The sequence below is a fragment of the Phaethon aethereus genome, assembly GCF_964289735.1.
Source record: "Phaethon aethereus genome assembly, chromosome: 1".
Lineage (NCBI taxonomy): Eukaryota > Metazoa > Chordata > Aves > Phaethontiformes > Phaethontidae > Phaethon > Phaethon aethereus.
The window spans coordinates 133,208,111-133,227,296 of NC_138575.1; the positions used below are offsets into that span (position 1 = coordinate 133,208,111).

The window sequence follows — 19,186 nt, forward strand, 5'->3', positions numbered from 1 at the left end:
CATAACCACATTTCTGCATTATTTCTACAAAAATTACAAGTTTTATCTGCAAAGATCCTATAGTAATGTCATAAGTAATAATTACTAAAGACATTTAAGTTAAACCCACTGACTGGTGACAATGCTGTACAATGTACACACCTCTGCCCACCCTGCCCCAGACATTGCTAGAACAATTCACATGTGAGGCGACATAGATAAAAACCAAATATTTGTGGATTTTGTTTTTCAAAAGCAATGTTTATGATGCTTTATTTTTCCATTTTATTTTCTTCTCCCCTCACTATTATTGCCTTCTTTTTAAACACTCGTCTTAGTATGTCACAGAGGTGGGGAATGGGGTCAGCTACTTACACCAGCACTTTTCTTATTCTTTAGTCCTTTCTTTGCACCCAAGCTTATTAAATCTCAACCCAAAATGAGAAGTACTGAGATCTAGAAGACCTACCAACTCATCCTACTGCTCATATATCCCACAGGGAAAAGATGTTCATGTAGTTCTCCAGTACTGTAACTATGAGATAATATTCAGCAGAACACACTTCTATTTTTGCATATACATGATCTCGTTTACAAGTCCGAGTTGGCAACCTGTCAAATTACCTATTGCAATTACCTGTCAAACACTTCTCCTCTCAGGGTACTTGCAGGCTATAATCCTGAAACATATCATTACTACTACTACTACTACTACTACTACTACTACTACTACTACTACTGTCATTCATGGGTTTGCCACGTATTCTCAGCAGCTGCTGCACTGCACTCTTCTTGGCAGTCTTAAGTTCCTGTCAATTCCATGACTTAACTTCAGAATAAACTTATGCTATCTCAGAAAATAAAATATATACATACAACTAGTTAAGGGATAAAAAAGGGAAAATTGCAGAAATATGTTTATTAGTTCTTTCAGCAACAAATCAGCAACATTTCAGCATTTCTAGTAATCCTTAGATCAGGGTGTTCAAGAGAGGGCATGGACTTCTTTTACTGTATTTTCTTGTTCAGCAGAATGGCTTAGTTGCTCATGTATATTCAGTCACCCTAATTTATTTTTTCCACCAAGGCAAGGAACTTTCCTAGGCAGAACTGACACAGAAGCAGATTACATGATTGTCATGAACAAAAAGCAGATCTCCTGATTCCCAGGTAACATGTTAGCCCAAAAATGTCCTTTGTGAATTCATGCGATAGTAGCATGCTCAAAAGCAGGCTGTATGGTGCTACAGAGGTGGAGTCAATTGGAGCAACTTGTGAAGAACAAGAGCTTGCCATTAGAGCATTCGTTTGCCAAGCAGCTTTCAAGCTGCTTCTGGTGAAGCTTCTTTACCATTTTTTTTTCATTTGTTTTTCTCTGCAGTCCAATTGGATTTGCACGAAGGCAATTTACATGTGTGTGTTTGTGTATATAGTACTGTTTTTACCAGTATTTTGCTGATAAAATGTAGGCAAGGTTAGGAACACATTTTTAAAAGCAGTAGTGAAATTGCCTGGAAAATGCATCTTTCATGAGCAATTCCACACATCTTCCATGTCTAGTTTTAAGAGCACAACAGCTAGATTTTATGTACTGCTTAAAAACAGATGTTTGATAGAATTGCTGTCACCATTATTTTGAAGTCACGCAAAATGTTCTAAACTATGTAACTCCAGTTCTCTATTTGTAATAAAAATAATGAATTACATGATAGCTAAAAGAGGGCTCAAACTCTCATGCATTGCCAAACCTTTGGCATAAAAATCTCTCTTGAGCAATGTAGCCATTGGTTGGAATTAAGCCGAGCCATCCATTAAATCCCTTTGCTTCTCAAATTGATTAAAACTGTAACTGAATCCTTTAATACCAGTATATGTCAAATGGATGGTCTATTCATCTTGCTACTTAGCAACAATAAAAAATAATTAACTTGAGACTGCTCAGATCATCACTCCCAGTCCCTTCGGCCTCAGCACTGCACCATCAAAAATAAGTTTTTCTGGCTTCAGGGAGCTCACTCTGAGCCTGCTCAAGTGTCACTAGCTCTAGGGAATTTATGCCATAGGCTCTAGAAAGGCTCATTTGGTTTGAATTCTGCCCAATTCAGCTATGGCAAGAGAGCCACAAGACTGAGGTTTGCTGGAGTCACCACTTTAAGGTTCTCACAGGAGTTCTCAACAACAATGATGACAAGTCTAAAGCTTTGCCAACACATGAAGAAGGCAAAAGTTTTGTATCTTTCAAAGTACCTTCATTTATTATTACCCTTCATTGCTTTTCTCAGAACAAGACAGTAGTACACAAAATTTCAAAATAGGTACAAGGGTAAGATAGGTTGAGTTAACTTAGCCTTTCACTCCTTAGAAAATGCATGGAAAATATATCTAATACAGTTGATGGCAGGATTAAACAATGACAGCTTTGAAACAATAAACTTGATCATTATAATATAGGCTAGAGCAAAATACTGTGTTCTACAGAGCACAACGATCAGAAAACTGAAGGATATTAGGGAACTCTGCTAAGACTGTGATTTACAGGTATTTCTCGGTAATTACTGGAATAATAAAATACAAAATGGCAGATATACAGCTCTGTTCAACTCCCTCCCCTCCAACCCCGCCCCCATCACAAAAACAAGAAACAAAACACTCTTAAATACCCCCAAAGCTACAGAAGCTGGCAAGCAGGTAACGTTCCCCTCTGGCAACAGGCAAAAAAATTAAAGAGCAGGACACAGGCAGAGGTTTCCTGAGATGCTTTACCACATCTTAGATTTTAAGAGGTCTAGCAGGACTTTGGATAGAGAGGGTATGGGCCCTGGGGACACGAACAATTACAAACATTTGGAGCAGAGAGAGAGGAAGAAGAAACACATTCTTCCTGTCTCACTACCTAAAATGCAATAGCAAGCTCTTCTTAAGCTATGCAACAACTCAGTGCTTGCATAGGTAATCCTTGGCTGCTGCCATACAAAATGAATTTTTAAAATTACACAGCCATTGTTAAAAACCTATACTGTATTTCTAAGCAGACATCACAAAGTATGTGCTTTCCCTGACTTTCTTCACACTGAGCTACTGCAAGAGTCTCCAGTCATGGCTGTTCCTTCTCCTTCCAACTGCCACAGTCCTAGGGAGCTCTATCCTCAACTCTCCCCTTTCCTGCAACCTCTTCCCTATTGCTCAGCAGCCTCCTAAAATCATGCTGCTTTAATTATCATCTCTGTGTGGATGAGTCACAGATCTCTCATCCCTTCTGTTCACATTCGCAGTTCAGAATCTCCTTCTGGATATTTGCCACCAGCCCTAACGCAGTGTGCTTGAAAAGCTGAAATCGCGTTTCTCCCCAAGCTCTCCCTGCTCACCCCTTCTTTCCCTATCTCTGTCAACAACTCCACCACCTTATGTCCCACAAGCTCACAACCTGGGTGCCATTTTTAACTCCTTTTTGCTTCCCACACAAATCCTGTCGATTTTATTCCCACTGCCGTTCAGAAATATTTGCTTGCTTTCCCACTTACACTGCAATTATTCAATCACTGCAGTTTCTTGCCACTGGTTCTGTGGCATCCTCACTCTATTATTATTCCCTGTCCCTCCACACTGAAGCCAGAGTTCATCTGTATCTGTAACAACCCACTTCGTCCTCCTTCATCAGAAACATGCGTAAGAACCGAAAGAGATGGGAGAAAACAAAATGTTGAGCACACGCCATTTAAGACACTAAAGGAAGAAGAAAAAAAAAAACTCTATTGTGAAAAATATAAGGCAAGCTATTAAATAAACACTACATAAAAGGACATTTCCTATGCAACTTACACAAATGTTTCTAAAAGTCTAGAGCCTTTCCCTGAATATTTAATGAACCTGCAGTTCTCTAAGTTCGTAACTCTTGTGTACAAACCAATAGCAATTACCCAGCTTACTGAGTACAAAGAATTGCCTTAATTTTATTTAAACAATCTGCGTGGAGTGGTCCCTGTCACCATAGTAACAGAATACTTCACGTAAAAATTTAACACAACTGACATAAATCACGCACAGATCAAGCAACTGCAGGGAAAAATTGCTCACTGGATTAGAGAGAGACGCAATGTGTACACTAAGCTCTTTTCTTCCATCTTTCTGAAGTCATTTTCCATTTCCAGTTATTTCTACCCTCCTTTCTGTAAAAGGCATCATTTTGCTTTCCTTTGGGATCTGGTCACATATTAGTTCTTAATTTGCATATCGAGAGTAACACTTCTTCCTGCTACACCATTTCTAAAATGAACTGGCATACCATCAGGTCAGAAACCATAGCAAGTATTTTAGCACTGCCTAAAATCACATTGATATTTGCTCATATATCCTGCTAGAATCTAAGTGTTTATGTGGTCTAAATTGAATTTCAGCTCTTAGACTTCTCTACGCAGTGACATTCTCAGCAGGTAAAAATAAAATCCACTGAAGCTATCAACAGACGAGAGGTTGGAAATGAGGCAAAAATGTTCCATCTGAAGGAGAAAAAACAAAGTCCAAACCCTTTCTTCCACACCTCTAATTCAGAAAGATGTGTCATGCATTCAGAACTAAGCCTTTTATTACTGACATGTAAAAGAGTTTGTAGCATGATGTGTTGTGCAGTTCTTAAGTTTTCAGTGTCACTTCCAAGACCATTTAGAGGTAAGTAACTTCTTAATTTTTCACTTCTGCTTTTCCTCTAGTACTGTCTGAAAAAGAATTCTGGTTTATAAAACACAATTGCAGCAAAATATTTCATGTTTCATATAGCGCCTAGGTGGTTACTCTGCCAACAGAGGAAATAAAATTAATCGAATTTGAGAAAAAGTAATAATGTTTAGGTACATAACATTTCAGGCTCAGCTATGACTTCAATGTTTCATATTGAATCATCTGAAATTCTTGATGTATTTTTAATGGATTAAAGCAAACACACACATACCTCACATTATGCTCCTGAAATAAAGATTGACCCTACACTTTTTCATGCTCAAGGCTTCTACTAGCTACCTAGCAACACATAGTTTCTGTAATTCACTATACTGAAGCGAAATTTTGCTTCACTGCACCTGGTTACAGAGACTGTACTGTCTCTGGAAAGAGAAATCAGTTTCTAAAGTAAAAGAAATGGAGTCTCAGTCTTCACTTCTACCGATATGACCAACATAACCTTAATCCATCATCATTAATGACTAAATTTAGCATTTATAAAGAATTTTACAGAAAGCATGGCATATCCTCTTTCTGCCTCTATTCAGATGGAAACTGTGATGCCACTCAACATGCACTGACACAATGCTCGCAACAATCAGTCTAAGAAAAAAAGGTTTTATTTAAAGGAAACATATGAGATTACTAAAACACATTCTTCCCCTCTGTCTATACTTTATCTCAATTTCCATCAACTTTCTGCTACTTTCTGCAAGCGCTCCCATGAGTGCATGAATTAACTCAACAGTCCCTGACTCTTTCACTATCACCTTGACCCACTCAGGCTCCTTTTCTTGGAAAAAATTAACAGCTGCATTGGTTTGCTAGCATATGTCCCATCAAAAAGACTACTCTTTTTTTCCACAAATTATTCTGCTTTGTGTTTCATTTTCCCCCATGTTCAGAGGCTGTCAATCATTAGTCTGGAAGAAAAACAACCACACAAAAAAACCCCAAGCCAACCAACACCAACCCATTTTTGCTTTCTGGTCACTAAGCTAAGTCTTATGTACTCAGCAATCTTTTTGAGTTTTGGGGTTGTTTTTTTTTTTTCTTCTTCCATCTACGAGGAAAAGAAATTGCTTTCTCTAAGAATGGAAAAGAAAACAGAGCTAAAAATTCACAGGACTTTACAGGGTACGTTTTTATTAAACCGTGCAGTGGCTTCATAAGCTACTTTGAAAATACCACATCACAGACTACACAAGTTTAGGGGAAAAAAACCCCCTCTTTAAAGTATACATCTCAATGACAACTAATGAGACATCAAATTATTTCTAGTAGTGGTTCATATCCCTATAGATTATTATTGATGTTTTAACCTTTGAGCTATTCCATGCCTAATCCCATTTCAAAAAGGACTCCAAAACTTAAATCAAAAGACAACAATATATCCACAAGTAAGCCATTTCAAGAGGGGAAAAAAAAAGTATAATAAAATAGCAGAAATAAACTACCAGAATCAGAAAAAAAGCACCGATGTTAAGCACCTTAGGCACTTTTTACATTACATTAAATTACATCTGAAATTTTCCATAAAATGTGCTACAGAGAAATAAGCTACTCTACTATGAAAAAAAAACATCGTTAAAGAGCATGAATAGAAACTAGTTTGACATAGCTTCTTCTAAACATAAACCAGCTTCGTATTTCCAACAATCCTTTAAACTCTATTTTACCTTTTACATTGACTTCTAAATATGAACAACTGCATAATATGTATCCTGAAACACCACTACTTCTGAGCACTGCTTTGAACCGTATGCAGCAGATAATCCTGCATAAGAGCAACACTTGAAGGATACAAGGTGAGTCTACATTGCTGCCAGTGTTACTTGCAATTAGTTGTAATGGTCTCATATGAATACCATTTGTATTCCATGTACTATAGGCAGACACTGCCGGGGTATTGTTTCCAAGGGGGCCTTTTGGTTCTGTTTTTAACTTTTCACCACATCTATTCAGCTACCCTCTTGTACACTTACCCTCCTACTTGTACACTTACCAGAAATGGGGCACTTTGTATAAGCAGTATACTATGCATACATATATTTTAAATTCCAAGAATGTGGCCTCCTCACCATGAAATATTTTTATTTAAAAAAGGGGGTAGGGAGGGGATTATTACCATGGTAGGCTAACAAAGATTTTCCTGCAAGCATTTGATAACAAAGTCAGGGTGGAAGGAATAATGGTGAAAATGTAAATTAAAAACTTTAAAATTTAATATATAACTGTTTCCATCAAACACATGTTGCTTTGAAAATCCCAACAATCTGGAAGCACAAAGCAGTTTTAATGAGGAACCAATCAAACGTTCACATCACTAAACTACTGTAAAGATACCTGAGGTAATTAGTTACTTAGTATGACCTAAAATTCAGAAATTGTAAGCTATATTTAGCAAGTCCTTAAAGTCCTTAATATCTAGGACTTAAAAACAAAAGTGAAGAATTGTGATAGAAAAGATCACATGAGAAATACTTTGTAATAATAGTACTCAGGATATTAATTATTCTTCCCTATTCATGTACTTGATATTGTCCTAACAAAATAAATAGAATCATTTTATATTATTGCATTTGGATTCTGAGTTGGGGCAGAGGGCTAAGAAACTAAATTTGCCTTTTAATCTTTAAACTGCAAAACAGTTTCTCTGTGAGACTTAACATTTAAAACATTCATCACATACGTTACAGCCATTTGATTATAAAAAACGCAGTCATACAAAAATAATGCATTACTCAGGAAATTATTTGTGATCCTTTTCAATATCTTTATCTGAAAGACAGGAATGGCTAGAAGCCCAAAGATCACCCCTCTAGCATGGGAAGTAAGTCCACCGGGGCATGGAGTATTTGGACACTTACGTTTTTGAATCTCCAACACCTTTAAATGGCGAAAAAGCTCCAAATCACTCAGCTGAGGCAGTGCACAGGGCACTTCTGTATGTGTTCTATATTAGGGATTTTAGCTTAATATCCTAGGTGCCTATATGTCCAGAGTGTCTGTGGATGGTTGTTTCGGTCTTTCCTAGCTATCTTCCATCTGGCCACCACCTCCCAAATTGCATCACTCAGGTTCTCACCCCATGTCATCCAAAACCTGAGTTTACCTCCAAATATTGCTGTGAGACAGATGATGTCAGAAGCATGTTCTGTGACAACAGTGCAAGCCAGATCCCTGTCAGCCAAGTGACTGTTCTCCATCTCCACCCCTGCTACATAGAATTGCTTCCACCGCATAGTCCCTCTTCAAAAAGGTGATTAGGCAGAGAAGTAATTGCAGTGAAGCTTTTATAAAGGAGTATTTACAGGCCCACAGCTATGCTTCTGCTGGAACATTTCGCTCAGTAAACCCCACAAGACATTAAAGCTGAGAGATAAACATCAGTGGTTTTAAAACTAAACAAACACAGCAAATCATTGTGAAAGCTGATTAAGGAAAGTAAAAAAACATGTGACTAGTGCTACTAATGACCACTACTAAACAGCAATAATAAGAACTATGGTGCTAAGCAGTAAACTTTTCTTTAAATGTCTGATAACTTACGAAGTCAATATAAAATTAGATTTTTCAGATAGTACCAAGATTTCCAGGGCTTTAATTCTAATGAAGAAAGCTTCTTTAATGAAACCTTAATGTGTTCCTGAGGAATAAGAGCATTGAGAATGATAATAAAAGTTACCTACAGATTGCTTAAGAAAGCAATAAATCTTCTACTCCTTACAGTTATCATTATAGCTACTGCTACCTTCCTCAAACAATACAAGCACACTTAAATGGACCAGTTCCTGGCACCCTCTGAACACCCCAACTAAGTAAGTCAATAACAAGACTTTCATGAACGCCATAAAGACAAGGAGTCACTCACGTTCTTCTTTATATGCATTTGTGACTGGAACAATTCTGCCAACACAAATCTGAATTAATGAATGAACCAAAAGGGAAAAAAGCACAACACAATTTCACACATACACCCCTCAACCTGTACACCCATACCCCTTTAACACCTATCTTGTACCATCAAGAAAGAACAGGTCTTTTTTACTTATTGCAGAGTAAACAGAGAGTACAGATAATGCTCAGCCTCCAGTTCCTGTGGGGAGGCAGATAGGTATAGGAGAGAAAGGCAGAGAGTGCAAGGGAATGGTAGCAAAAATCAAGACAGTCTCATAGATTTGTTTGTTATTTAAATACTTTTTTTTTTCTCTCCAGTGTTCTGCTGCAAGGGAAGAGTTGTTTATAAACATGAAACAAGAATGCAAGCCCTGAATTAAATAAGCCATCAGTAAGGAGGATGGCATTAAGAGTGAAAACCTGCAGGAAGTGCCTATGAACAATATCCTAAAGTCCTAAGGGGGAACGTTGTGGTTTAACCCAGCAGGCAGCTAAACACCACACAACCATTCATTCACTCTGCCCCCCCCACGAGTGGGATGGGGAGAGAATCGGGAGGGGGGAGGCGGAGTAAAAGTTGTAGGTTGAGATAAAGACAGTTTAATAGGGCAAAAAAGGAAGGGAAATTATTATTATTATTATTATTATTATTATTATTATTATTATTATTATTAACAACAAGTGATGGACAATGCAATTGCTCACCAGCCACTGACCGGTGCTCAGCAGGCTCCTGAGCAGCAGCTGCCACACCCCCCCAGTCAACTCCCTCCAGTTTTATTGTTCAGCATGATGTCATATGGCATGGAATATCCCTTTGGCCAGTTGGGGTCAGCTGTCCTGGCTGTGTCCCCTCCAGGCTTCTTGTGCCCCCCTCCAGCCTCCTCGCTGGCAGGGCAGTACGAGAAGCTGAACAGTCCCTGACTTGGTGTAAGCACTGCTCAGCAACAACTAAAACATCAGTGTGTTATCAACATTATTCTCATCCTAAGTCCAAAACACAGCACCATACCAGCTACTAGGAAAAAATCAACTCTATCCCAGCTGAAACCAGGACAGGAAGAAAAAAAATCCCTAAGCCAAAATAAAATCGCTGCATAGGAGGAGATGATTAGTGCGAATGCAAAGCAGGTTACAATAACAACTTGCAGTGCTCTGAGGGACCTGCTTCCGTTGGCAAATATCTACTGCATGCTGGCCTGTCAGTTGGGTCCTGGGCAATGTGCATCACACAGAAAATGAAATGGTTAAAACAAAGTATGTGCCATTCTGTATTTTATTGCAAAGTCTGTCATTAAGTAGGTATTGTAACTCCAACTTTTCTAGTTATTTAAAGGTTAAAGCACAGACACTCAATAGATTTTCTTAGACTTCATACTTCTAAAAGAAAGCCATAATTCTGACTTTTTTTTTCTTCATTATCCATTTAGCACTGATAACGGGGAGGCAGCGGGGGAACGGGACAGGACACCCAACAACATGTAATTCTATGAAGAAACACTGACATTACAATTAGCCTCAAAATACGCAAAATAATTCAGGCAAGCCAGCTTAATCTTAGCTTTTTTTCTCTCCACCTTGACTAAAGAATAATTTTTATTAATAAATCTGAAAGTTGGCTGTATTAACACAAAAAAAATCCAACCAGTTTTCAATCCTGCCGGTGGTCAGTTACTAAGGTCAATACTGGAGTTCTATTTTTAAATTGCATGAATGTCTCAAAAAAAAAAAAAAAAGGCCAAAGGTATGAAAAATTGTAAAGACTGTATATTTTTTTAATATACCATTAAGCTTTATAAAAATCTGTTGTTAGCTACTTTTGTAAGAACAACTGTAACATTGCCTTCTGTAGGTCTTTCACAAACAAAAAAAATTTAAATCAACTGTAAATTATTGTAAATTAGTCAAGTACTATAAAGTACTTAGAATACAAAAGCAAATGGATTCTGAGGCAGAAAAAACACCTGATAAGGTGATACTGAAACACTCAATTTACATCCGTACAGAAATACTCAACAAAGCACAATAAGCATTTTCAGCGTGTTCAGTGATCATACGAAAGAAAAGCTCAGCAAAGACATTTTGAAATGCTACATTGGAATGCATTTGTTTTAAGTAGAGATCAAACCACATGTGTTTGGGACTAGTAATGGAATTTTTCATTATCATTCTTCTGACTACAGCCCAATCCAATTTCAGAGCATGCTTAAATTTAGACACATAAATGCTCCTTTTGACTTCAAAGTATGGATTCATGTACTGAACTGCTTCCTGATTGGGGAATCATGTCAGTTTTGGCAAAGATAAAACTGCTGATCTCCAAAGGTATTAAATAGTAACATTCGTTGTCATTCACACTGAAAAATATACATACAGAAATATTTACCTACACCAGAGCGAATTAGAAGTATCATGGATGAGGAGGAATTTGTAAGAAAACGAGCTGATATTGAGCTAATTCCTGTGAAATACTGCAGCAGTTGCTAATCTACCCATTTTGTCACTAACAGTGGACACAGTGAAAATGGATCAGGTGTCACTTCCCCTCAATTAAAAAACTAGACAGTAATGCACAGCTACTTCTGTAGAAAATAAGCAGATTGGTCAAGGGGAAGGGATGCCCTCGGTGCTTCCTTTTCCCAGACTACCGACCCCTTCTCACAACTCAATAAGGGCACATCAAGCCACAGGACAACAGATGAAAAAATATGTGTCATGCAGAAGGCAGCCAAGAAAATTAAGGCCTGGGCTCTTCTTCCACAGGCCACCACTGCTGGCACTTCCGTCCCAGGCTGAGGCAGGGTTACAGAGAAGCCCACTGGGGAGCATGGGGCAGCTGAAGGATGGGACTGGTGGGGCACCCCTCAGTCCTTGGGCCTGGCAAGGAAACAGGCACCCTTGTTGTATGGCCCATGAGGAGGGAACAGCCCATGCTCCATTTTCACATCAAAAAACACCGCACATAATTGAGGGGAAAATATAGTTAGTAATAATATAGAAAAGTTAGAAACTTTCTGTTCCCAAGCTTGAACACACAGGACTAGCAATGCTGCTCTTCTCCAACTCAGGTGGCAGGCAAACCCAACTAATCATCAGTGTTGCACACATTTATGAACGGGTCAGAGAAAAATGCATTTTTGTTATAAAAGGGAGAGCATCATTGTACAAAGTCATGCCAAGAGGCCACAGGAGAAGTTTAGCTTTGCTCAGTTTGGAGCGATGCTTCTGAAAAATAGAAAAAGTCTCCTCAGTGCTCCTACATAGACCACCCTCTCCCTTTTTCTCCACTGCACCTTCTCAAGAGCAAACACTCCCTCAAACTTCTCCTTGGCATCAGTGGTCCCTTCCCTCTGCTGTTGCTGAACCACTAGGAGAGGCAACCCTTTCTGGACCCTCTTCCCTCCCATGATGGGCACTGCTGCACCGCATGGTCAGCTGAAGGTGTAAGATGGTACCACAGCCCTTCACAGTCATCAGTAGCAGACCGGTCTCAGAAATGCATGCATCAGGGTAAATGATGATGTTCAACTGAATAGAACTTCTTTAACTTCCTCAGTTATTTCTACAGAATTTGGTATCAACGTTAGTTTGAGCTTGCAGCAAAAGAGACTTTTCAGTTTCAGCAGAACAACAGGCAAAGATAGGGACAGATCTAAAACACACACAGAGAAGCCACAGAAGGGTGGGGGAGGTTCTATAGATTGCATTCCCAAATGAATCCTGTTAAGCAAGTGCTTCTCAGTACCTACTTCTGGATTTCTTGAAGGTAAGATGTACAACAATGTACTCAAAATATTCTAGCCTCATGGGGACATGTGTCATCTTAACAAGTGTCTAGATGATATGAACTGTATGGAAGAGCAGATGACTGAAGTCCAATACATACGGACCTTTTGAACCAGACAGTTAATTAATAAGTAAAGACAAAATATAAGAAATTAAATATGCAAACTATCAAGTAGATGTCACAAATTTATAGTGATGATATTAGACTAGAGAACCCAAGATGAATCCTACTACCGAGATATGCAGAGGCACATACACAGCACAACCCAAAATAGTATTACAAAACCAGGAAGTACAATTTTTATAAAGCATTTACTAAGTACTAGTATTCCCCTCTTTTTGTTAGATAATGATATAGGCAGAGTACCACAAAATTGTATGAAGAAGGTAATGCCCATTTACAATTTAGGAAGAAATAAATTGCTAAGCAGATGGTCTCATACCTGTTGTACTATTGTTGTTAGTTCCAGACAGAGCTGTATGACATTATTTCTTGTTACTGAGTAATCTGTGACAGCAGCAAAAGGTGATCTAAAAGAAGAGAAGAAGAAAAAAATGTTGAATAGCATTACCATATATCTACCTGCTTCACTGGTGCGCTTAATACACATCGTTTCTAGAGATACTAAAATCATACCGAATACCCAGAATGTACTACTAAATTTCTAAAATACACAATATATATCCATGGAAAATGTTCATCTCTCCTTTACTTTGCAGTTTTTAAGTTCCTCTTTAAGAAGTTCCATTTATAAAAGCATTATTTCTCACAGCCTTCCAGTTTACTTCTGGACTGCCTTTACTCTCCCAGAAAAAGCCCACCTTGCCTTCTGCATTTGTTTGGGAATACCCTCATAAAGGCAACCAGAGGCACTGTTTCCACCTGTGATATGAATGGTGTCCAGATGTGAATCACATCAAAAAAGCATTTGGCTGATTCACTGGGATTCTTGGGACCTGATCTAATATCTGGTAAAAGTACCGGAGGGACGCAGAAGAAGTAAGATCTTTACCCAAAGGGGAGAACAGCATTTAGAGCCAGAGATGCATCAATGCTCAGAAGCTGCTGCAAAGGCTAAACTGGAGGTACAACCTAACGTCCTCCCACACTGTGCTACAATCAGAAGTGCTTAGTGAAATGAAAAGTGTAATCCAGCATTTAGAGATGTCACCTACATGTATTCTATACCTTAAAACTTCATGTTAGAATGTTTAAAATGCTTGCCTACCTAGAAGCTTACTTGCTTTCTAGAAGCACTGCTAAAATGTATTTGGTTAGTGAGGCTGGCAGTCAGCTGATTTCTGTACTGCAAGTCCATGTTAAACTACAAACTCAACTTTATATAATTTTATAACTTAAAATTTTCTATATTCAAGAAATAGCCAAACACTAGGCAGGACCGGTATTTTCTCCAAGAGGAGGCAAGGTTTTGACTTCATCAGTGTTGCAAAAGAGGTTTTTATGGGCATTATTAGCATCTCAGAGATGGCATTTCTCCCAAATATACTTTCTTCAAACATTTAAAACAAAAAAAGGTGGCAAAGAACCCCAAGGATTGTAATGTCTGAATAAACTAACAATAGATCATGAGATGTGCTAAGATCTCTACACAATACATGAGGTTGCCTTTAAATTAAGATGTGTGACTAGTCCCTTCCCCAACTGCCCTTTTTCATCACTTCTTAGAGTGCACGTATTCATATATACCTTTAAGAGCTTTACAATGCTGGTTGGTTATTATGCCTTCCTCGTTTAAGCTTAGAGACAAGTTTCCAGTACAAAGAACTCTGCTATAAGCATGTCCAAGTGATAACTACAAATATAATTCTACTGATTCTTAATGGGTTTCTACACTTCTTTTCCATATGCAGAATTACTGAAATTTTAGTGCAGGCAGATTTGGAACTGTCCACTAATAAACCCATGAACCCCCCCCTACCACCTGCTTTAATGCCCTCTTTCTTCTCCAGGGCTCCCAATCCTGAAAAAATCCCAAACCTGTTGGTTCATAAGATAGAATGAACTTTCAGGTGCATACTCAAGTCTAACAGCTTTAATTGGACGTAATACATCATACAACATATACTTTCTGCCCGTATTTTTAGGGAGAAAAGCAGTATATTCTTTTTAAAATAAATGTACATAAATTGGAAGCTAGGCAGAGTCTAAGAAACATAAAAACAGCAAGAGTAGGCAGCATGTGTTGGTAAGTTCCAGAAGGTGCCTTACAAAAGTTATTTGACACAGACGTACAATCACAATTCAAAGTCCAAGTTTTATGCAGTATATGGCAACTGTACAGTAGGTAGACACTACAGCAGGCCTACCCACAGACACATACACAGATTATTACTGAAGTTCAGGAGACATGTGAGCATATTAAGGGATAAAAGGTAACTGAACTGCTTGGCTATGAACCATAATTATGTTTTTAAAAGTACATTAGCCACGATGTACAAACACTGATATTTTTCCTTTCAAAATTGTAACTGCTGAGATTCTGAAATCTACCTGAAACCTTGGTTTAAAAAGGTCATGTTCATTTATGAACTCACTTTTATTGAAGATGAATAGAATCAAGCCAGCAAATGGTATTATTTTACTTTAAGTATGGATGTTAATACAATTTGGTCCTCAAATTACACAACTGGAATCTATTTGACATTTCAAAGCCTCCAGCATTTCTCTAAACAAAATCGCATGGTAGGCTTTGGCTTCTAATACGGCACCATCTTTCCTCATACTTTTACAATTTAGTTTGGTTTCATGGTTCATGAGGAAAATAATAACATTTTTACTGTCATTGCTCTTAGTGAAGATCGTTAGAAATACTCCAAATAAACTTTGTTGACACTAAAGAACAGGCAAAGGGACTGAGACATTGCTCATATTTGTTACATTGGAGTTTACACAGTGAAGATTTACTGAAAACAGCATGTGAAGCAGGCAGCAAGGGTGCCAGCAGGAGGGAGAAAACTACTAAAAATCAATAACTAATATGTAATATTTTGAAAGGTGCTTCACATCTTGGAAAGACAGGGAGACAAGTCCGTGTTATATGGACTTGCCTCCTGCAGAAAACGTAAGGGGTCCTTGAGCTGCCTCTTCTGTAGGTCTCTAGCTTATAAACCGACACCCTCACATCAGTTCCTGCCTCTCCTGGGGTATGGCTGCAAATTGAATCAGTACAGTAAAATTGCAATTCCCTTTCCTCCCCCTCCCCAGTTCCAGACTGCTTCCCTGGAGGCAGCCTGCACGCAGTTATACAACCACTACTGCATAAGCAGCTGGGGAAATGGTAAGGGCCTCTTTAAATATTTACTACTAAAGGAAATGTATTTTGATATTACATCCCAAGCCTCAATTTCAACAAGTCAAAGTCCAGCAAGACAACATGCCAGCAGTTTCAACCAAAATATCAACAGAAACTTCATTGTAGGATCACTGACTGGATTTCATAAAAGACACAGTGTGAAACACCAAACTGACAAAAAGCCTCTTCAATGACAATATATCCACTGATTGCAATTTTAATACAGCACAATATTATTGACTGTGAACAGACGAAACAACATGTATAAATGCAAATAAAGCCTACATATACTACAACTTTTCAATTGGCAGCTAAAACACTTTCCTTCTCAAGGCACCAGCAACACACCAAGTAAAAGGAATTCCTTGTTTAATTAGACCACTTCTCTGTACTTTTTAAAAATTATCTCCTTGGCTTGGCTGAGCCATTTCTATCAGCTTCCAATTTCTACTCTTTTCTTTCAAAGCCATGTCTTTCACAGTCCCTTGGACCTTCAAACCTCAGGTACCTCCTATGGCTCCAGTGAAGAGAAGTCCCAGAGAACAAATGCTATTTTCAACACGTGTGCTGTCCAGTTCAGTGGTCTAAGTTAAACAAGAACTAAAGAACTGCCTTGGACTGGGGCCCTATGTTGCCCCACTTCCTGCTGTGACACTGACCTCAGTGTCCCATTGTCTCACCTCTCTCTCAGTAATTTCCAAGACCTTTTCCAAATACATTTCCCTATTCACAAAACTTGTTTTACTCAGATTGTCTTGTAACTTATTTGTACTTCCTTCAAAACCTCCCTGTGATTCCCTTCCTTTGCAACATCCACATGAAAATACATGTAGCTCCACAGCACACCTACCTGACCACATGCCCTTTCCATTAATTTCTTCTTCCAGACCTCTGCTGGTTTCCCCTTTCCATTCTTTGTTTATCCCTTCTACACCCGATATGTTAAGGAAAGGAGATTTATGCAATCACATCAATGCTTCTGCACACACATCCAGGGTGTTTTTCCCCTGATTCTCACCTTTTCTCCTGCCTTCTCCTTTCCAACATTTGAAGCCATTAGCCATTTTCAAACCACTTTCACAAATGGGTGGGTAATAGCTTTCTAGAATAATGAAGTTCATCCATGTTTCGTAATCATGCATGCAGCTGGAAGAGTGGAAGCCTCTTAATTTTTCCACCATGCAAACCCACATTGCAAGCCTGCACCTTATTACACACCACAGATTCCAGTGGGATGAAGAGCTTCTAAATACCTCATTCACAGGGTGCTTACTTTTTTTTTTCTTTTTAATGTTAAAGTCAATCAACATCAAGACCCTAATGTATAGGAAATAAGGTTTCCCTAACACCAGGAATGTTAGAGCTACTGGTTCTTTTTACGATTTTTAAAGCAGTATTTGAGATAAATAATAAAACACCTCTGAAACATGAATTTGTTTATACATGTATAATGCAGGCTGTAACATACATGCATGTATGTATACACTTTTATGAACTCAGACCTAATTAAAATCTTTAGCAGTATCAGCATCTTTCAGAAAGAAAAAAAATTATATTATCTAACATTAAGTAATTAAGCCACCCTGAAGGATTGGTAGAAAAATTAGCTACATCAATATAGCACAGCTAATGCCCTCACAGAATTAAGAAATAATACGATTCAACAACTACTAATACTCACAACTACAGATTGCACATGAAGGAAAATACTTACCAAAGAAGTAAAAAAAGACATGTACTGAGAAGGAGACACATACAGTCATTATTTATACATTATCAACATTTTTGGCCTCATATGCTTTAGCCTCCTCATCTGTCTTTTTCATATAACATTTGGTTAGGGGAAAATGATACACAGAAATAACTATTTCACTTTTAAAAGTTGCAGTTTGGGTGAATACAGACTGCTGTTAGTAAAAACATTGCCCCAAAATAAAAAGTTAGTCATACTTCACCACTAGTTGTAGTGCTGGGCTATTTTATAACAATAGACATTGTGAGGAGTTTAAAACCAGTATCATTCTTATTTTAGCATCCTAATAAGGGAAAACATCCTTAGAGCAGTTTAATTAAATGTAACAGTCCAAAACCTCTTAAAGAGAAAGGTAACCAAATCAGTAATATAACAGTCTTCAAAGGTAACACAGTAAGCCCAAATAAAAATCTGAAAGTACAATATTGTTGCATGTATACTTGTACCAAATCCGTCTAAGAATCATAGTTTTAGGCTTTCATGAAACAAACATTTTATGTGTAGAAAGGCTGCTTTATGTAGAATCAGAGAGGAATGCAGTAAAATTCACATCAGATAAAAAAATTCTTTAAATGAGTGCTCCGTTAAACATTTACAGCTGTTCCAGTAGCACAATATGGTTAAGTACCATAGCATTCTTAGGCAGCACTTACTGACAGGTTTGACATACAATTCAAACAAGCATAAAGGAAAGTGCATAAAGGAAATATAACATTCGCAGGTTTAAGACTGAAAACCAATTGACAGAAAGTGCATTATTTGTGTGGCGGGTAAAGAATCGCTCAACTCTCTGGTTTCTTTTTGTTTGAATTTTCATTTGTTTTCCCCCACCATCTTGTGTGCAAAACAGATTTACCCTGTCAGGACAAGCAATAACCAAGCACAGCTAACAGGACTGCATGAAGTTTCTTACAAAGGAGACTCTAAGCTAGTAATATTTTCTTCGTAACTAAGAAGTTACGGGCTTGCAAATGTTCAAGCGTAATTTTCCCAGTGAATGCTCCTCTTTACTTAAACCTAAAAAATAGTCACACCATAAACATCACCAAGGCTCATTCACCGAAAACAAAGAGACAAAAAAATCCGGCTGAACACATTTTACCTACAGTGAAGAAAATGTATGCATTGTGGACGTCACCATGGTGAAAAGAGGGAGATTCATTTTTGAGCGGGGAATGCGTTCCACTACCACAGTGCTTTCATACAAAGCAGTCTTAAAGGGTACGCTAAAGCTGAACACCTAGAATTGTTCGTACATAAACAAGTGTTTACATCATTGCAGGCTGCACTTCTCTGTAGACAACAGAGCATCACCAAAAAAGTTTACACAGGCCACAGTGAGGCTTGGAGGTCCCATGCTGCTGTCCTGACTTAACCACTTGACTTAACCACTATTCAAATGTCCTTAACCTTAGGCATAGATTTTAGCCTTACTTCATAGGATTTATGTATACATATAAGTGCTTTGCAGAATATTAGCACATTTAAGCCTGTGACAAAATGACTTGCCCACCTGGGGTTAGAAGTCAAAGGATTACACCCCACCACTCTGTGAATGGCCCTAAAAGCAGACCTAGACTTGCCAGAAAGGCCTTTTACTCTGAAATTTTACATTTTGTTAATACTGTCAGCACTTTGACCCATATCTTCTATATGACCAACAATTTCTATTTACTGTTAGGCTTTTTGTTCATCTCCTTGTTTCATTTTGTTCATGTTCCATGTATCCAGACAGCAGTGG

General features: G+C 38.1%; 1 protein-coding gene across 4 annotated transcripts in view; it reads right to left on the reverse strand.

Moving 5' to 3' along the window:
- CNKSR2 (connector enhancer of kinase suppressor of Ras 2) overlaps positions 1–19,186 on the reverse strand; it is a gene marked incomplete at its 3' end in the record, with an annotated part of 223,906 nt that overhangs the window by 148,573 nt on the left and 56,147 nt on the right. For all 4 annotated transcript variants that reach the window (XM_082012335.1, XM_082012334.1, XM_082012333.1 and 1 more), the window contains exon 4: positions 12,822–12,909. In XM_082012335.1, the coding sequence (XP_081868461.1) occupies positions 12,822–12,909 (88 nt within the window). The remainder of the gene's footprint in view (positions 1–12,821; positions 12,910–19,186) is intronic.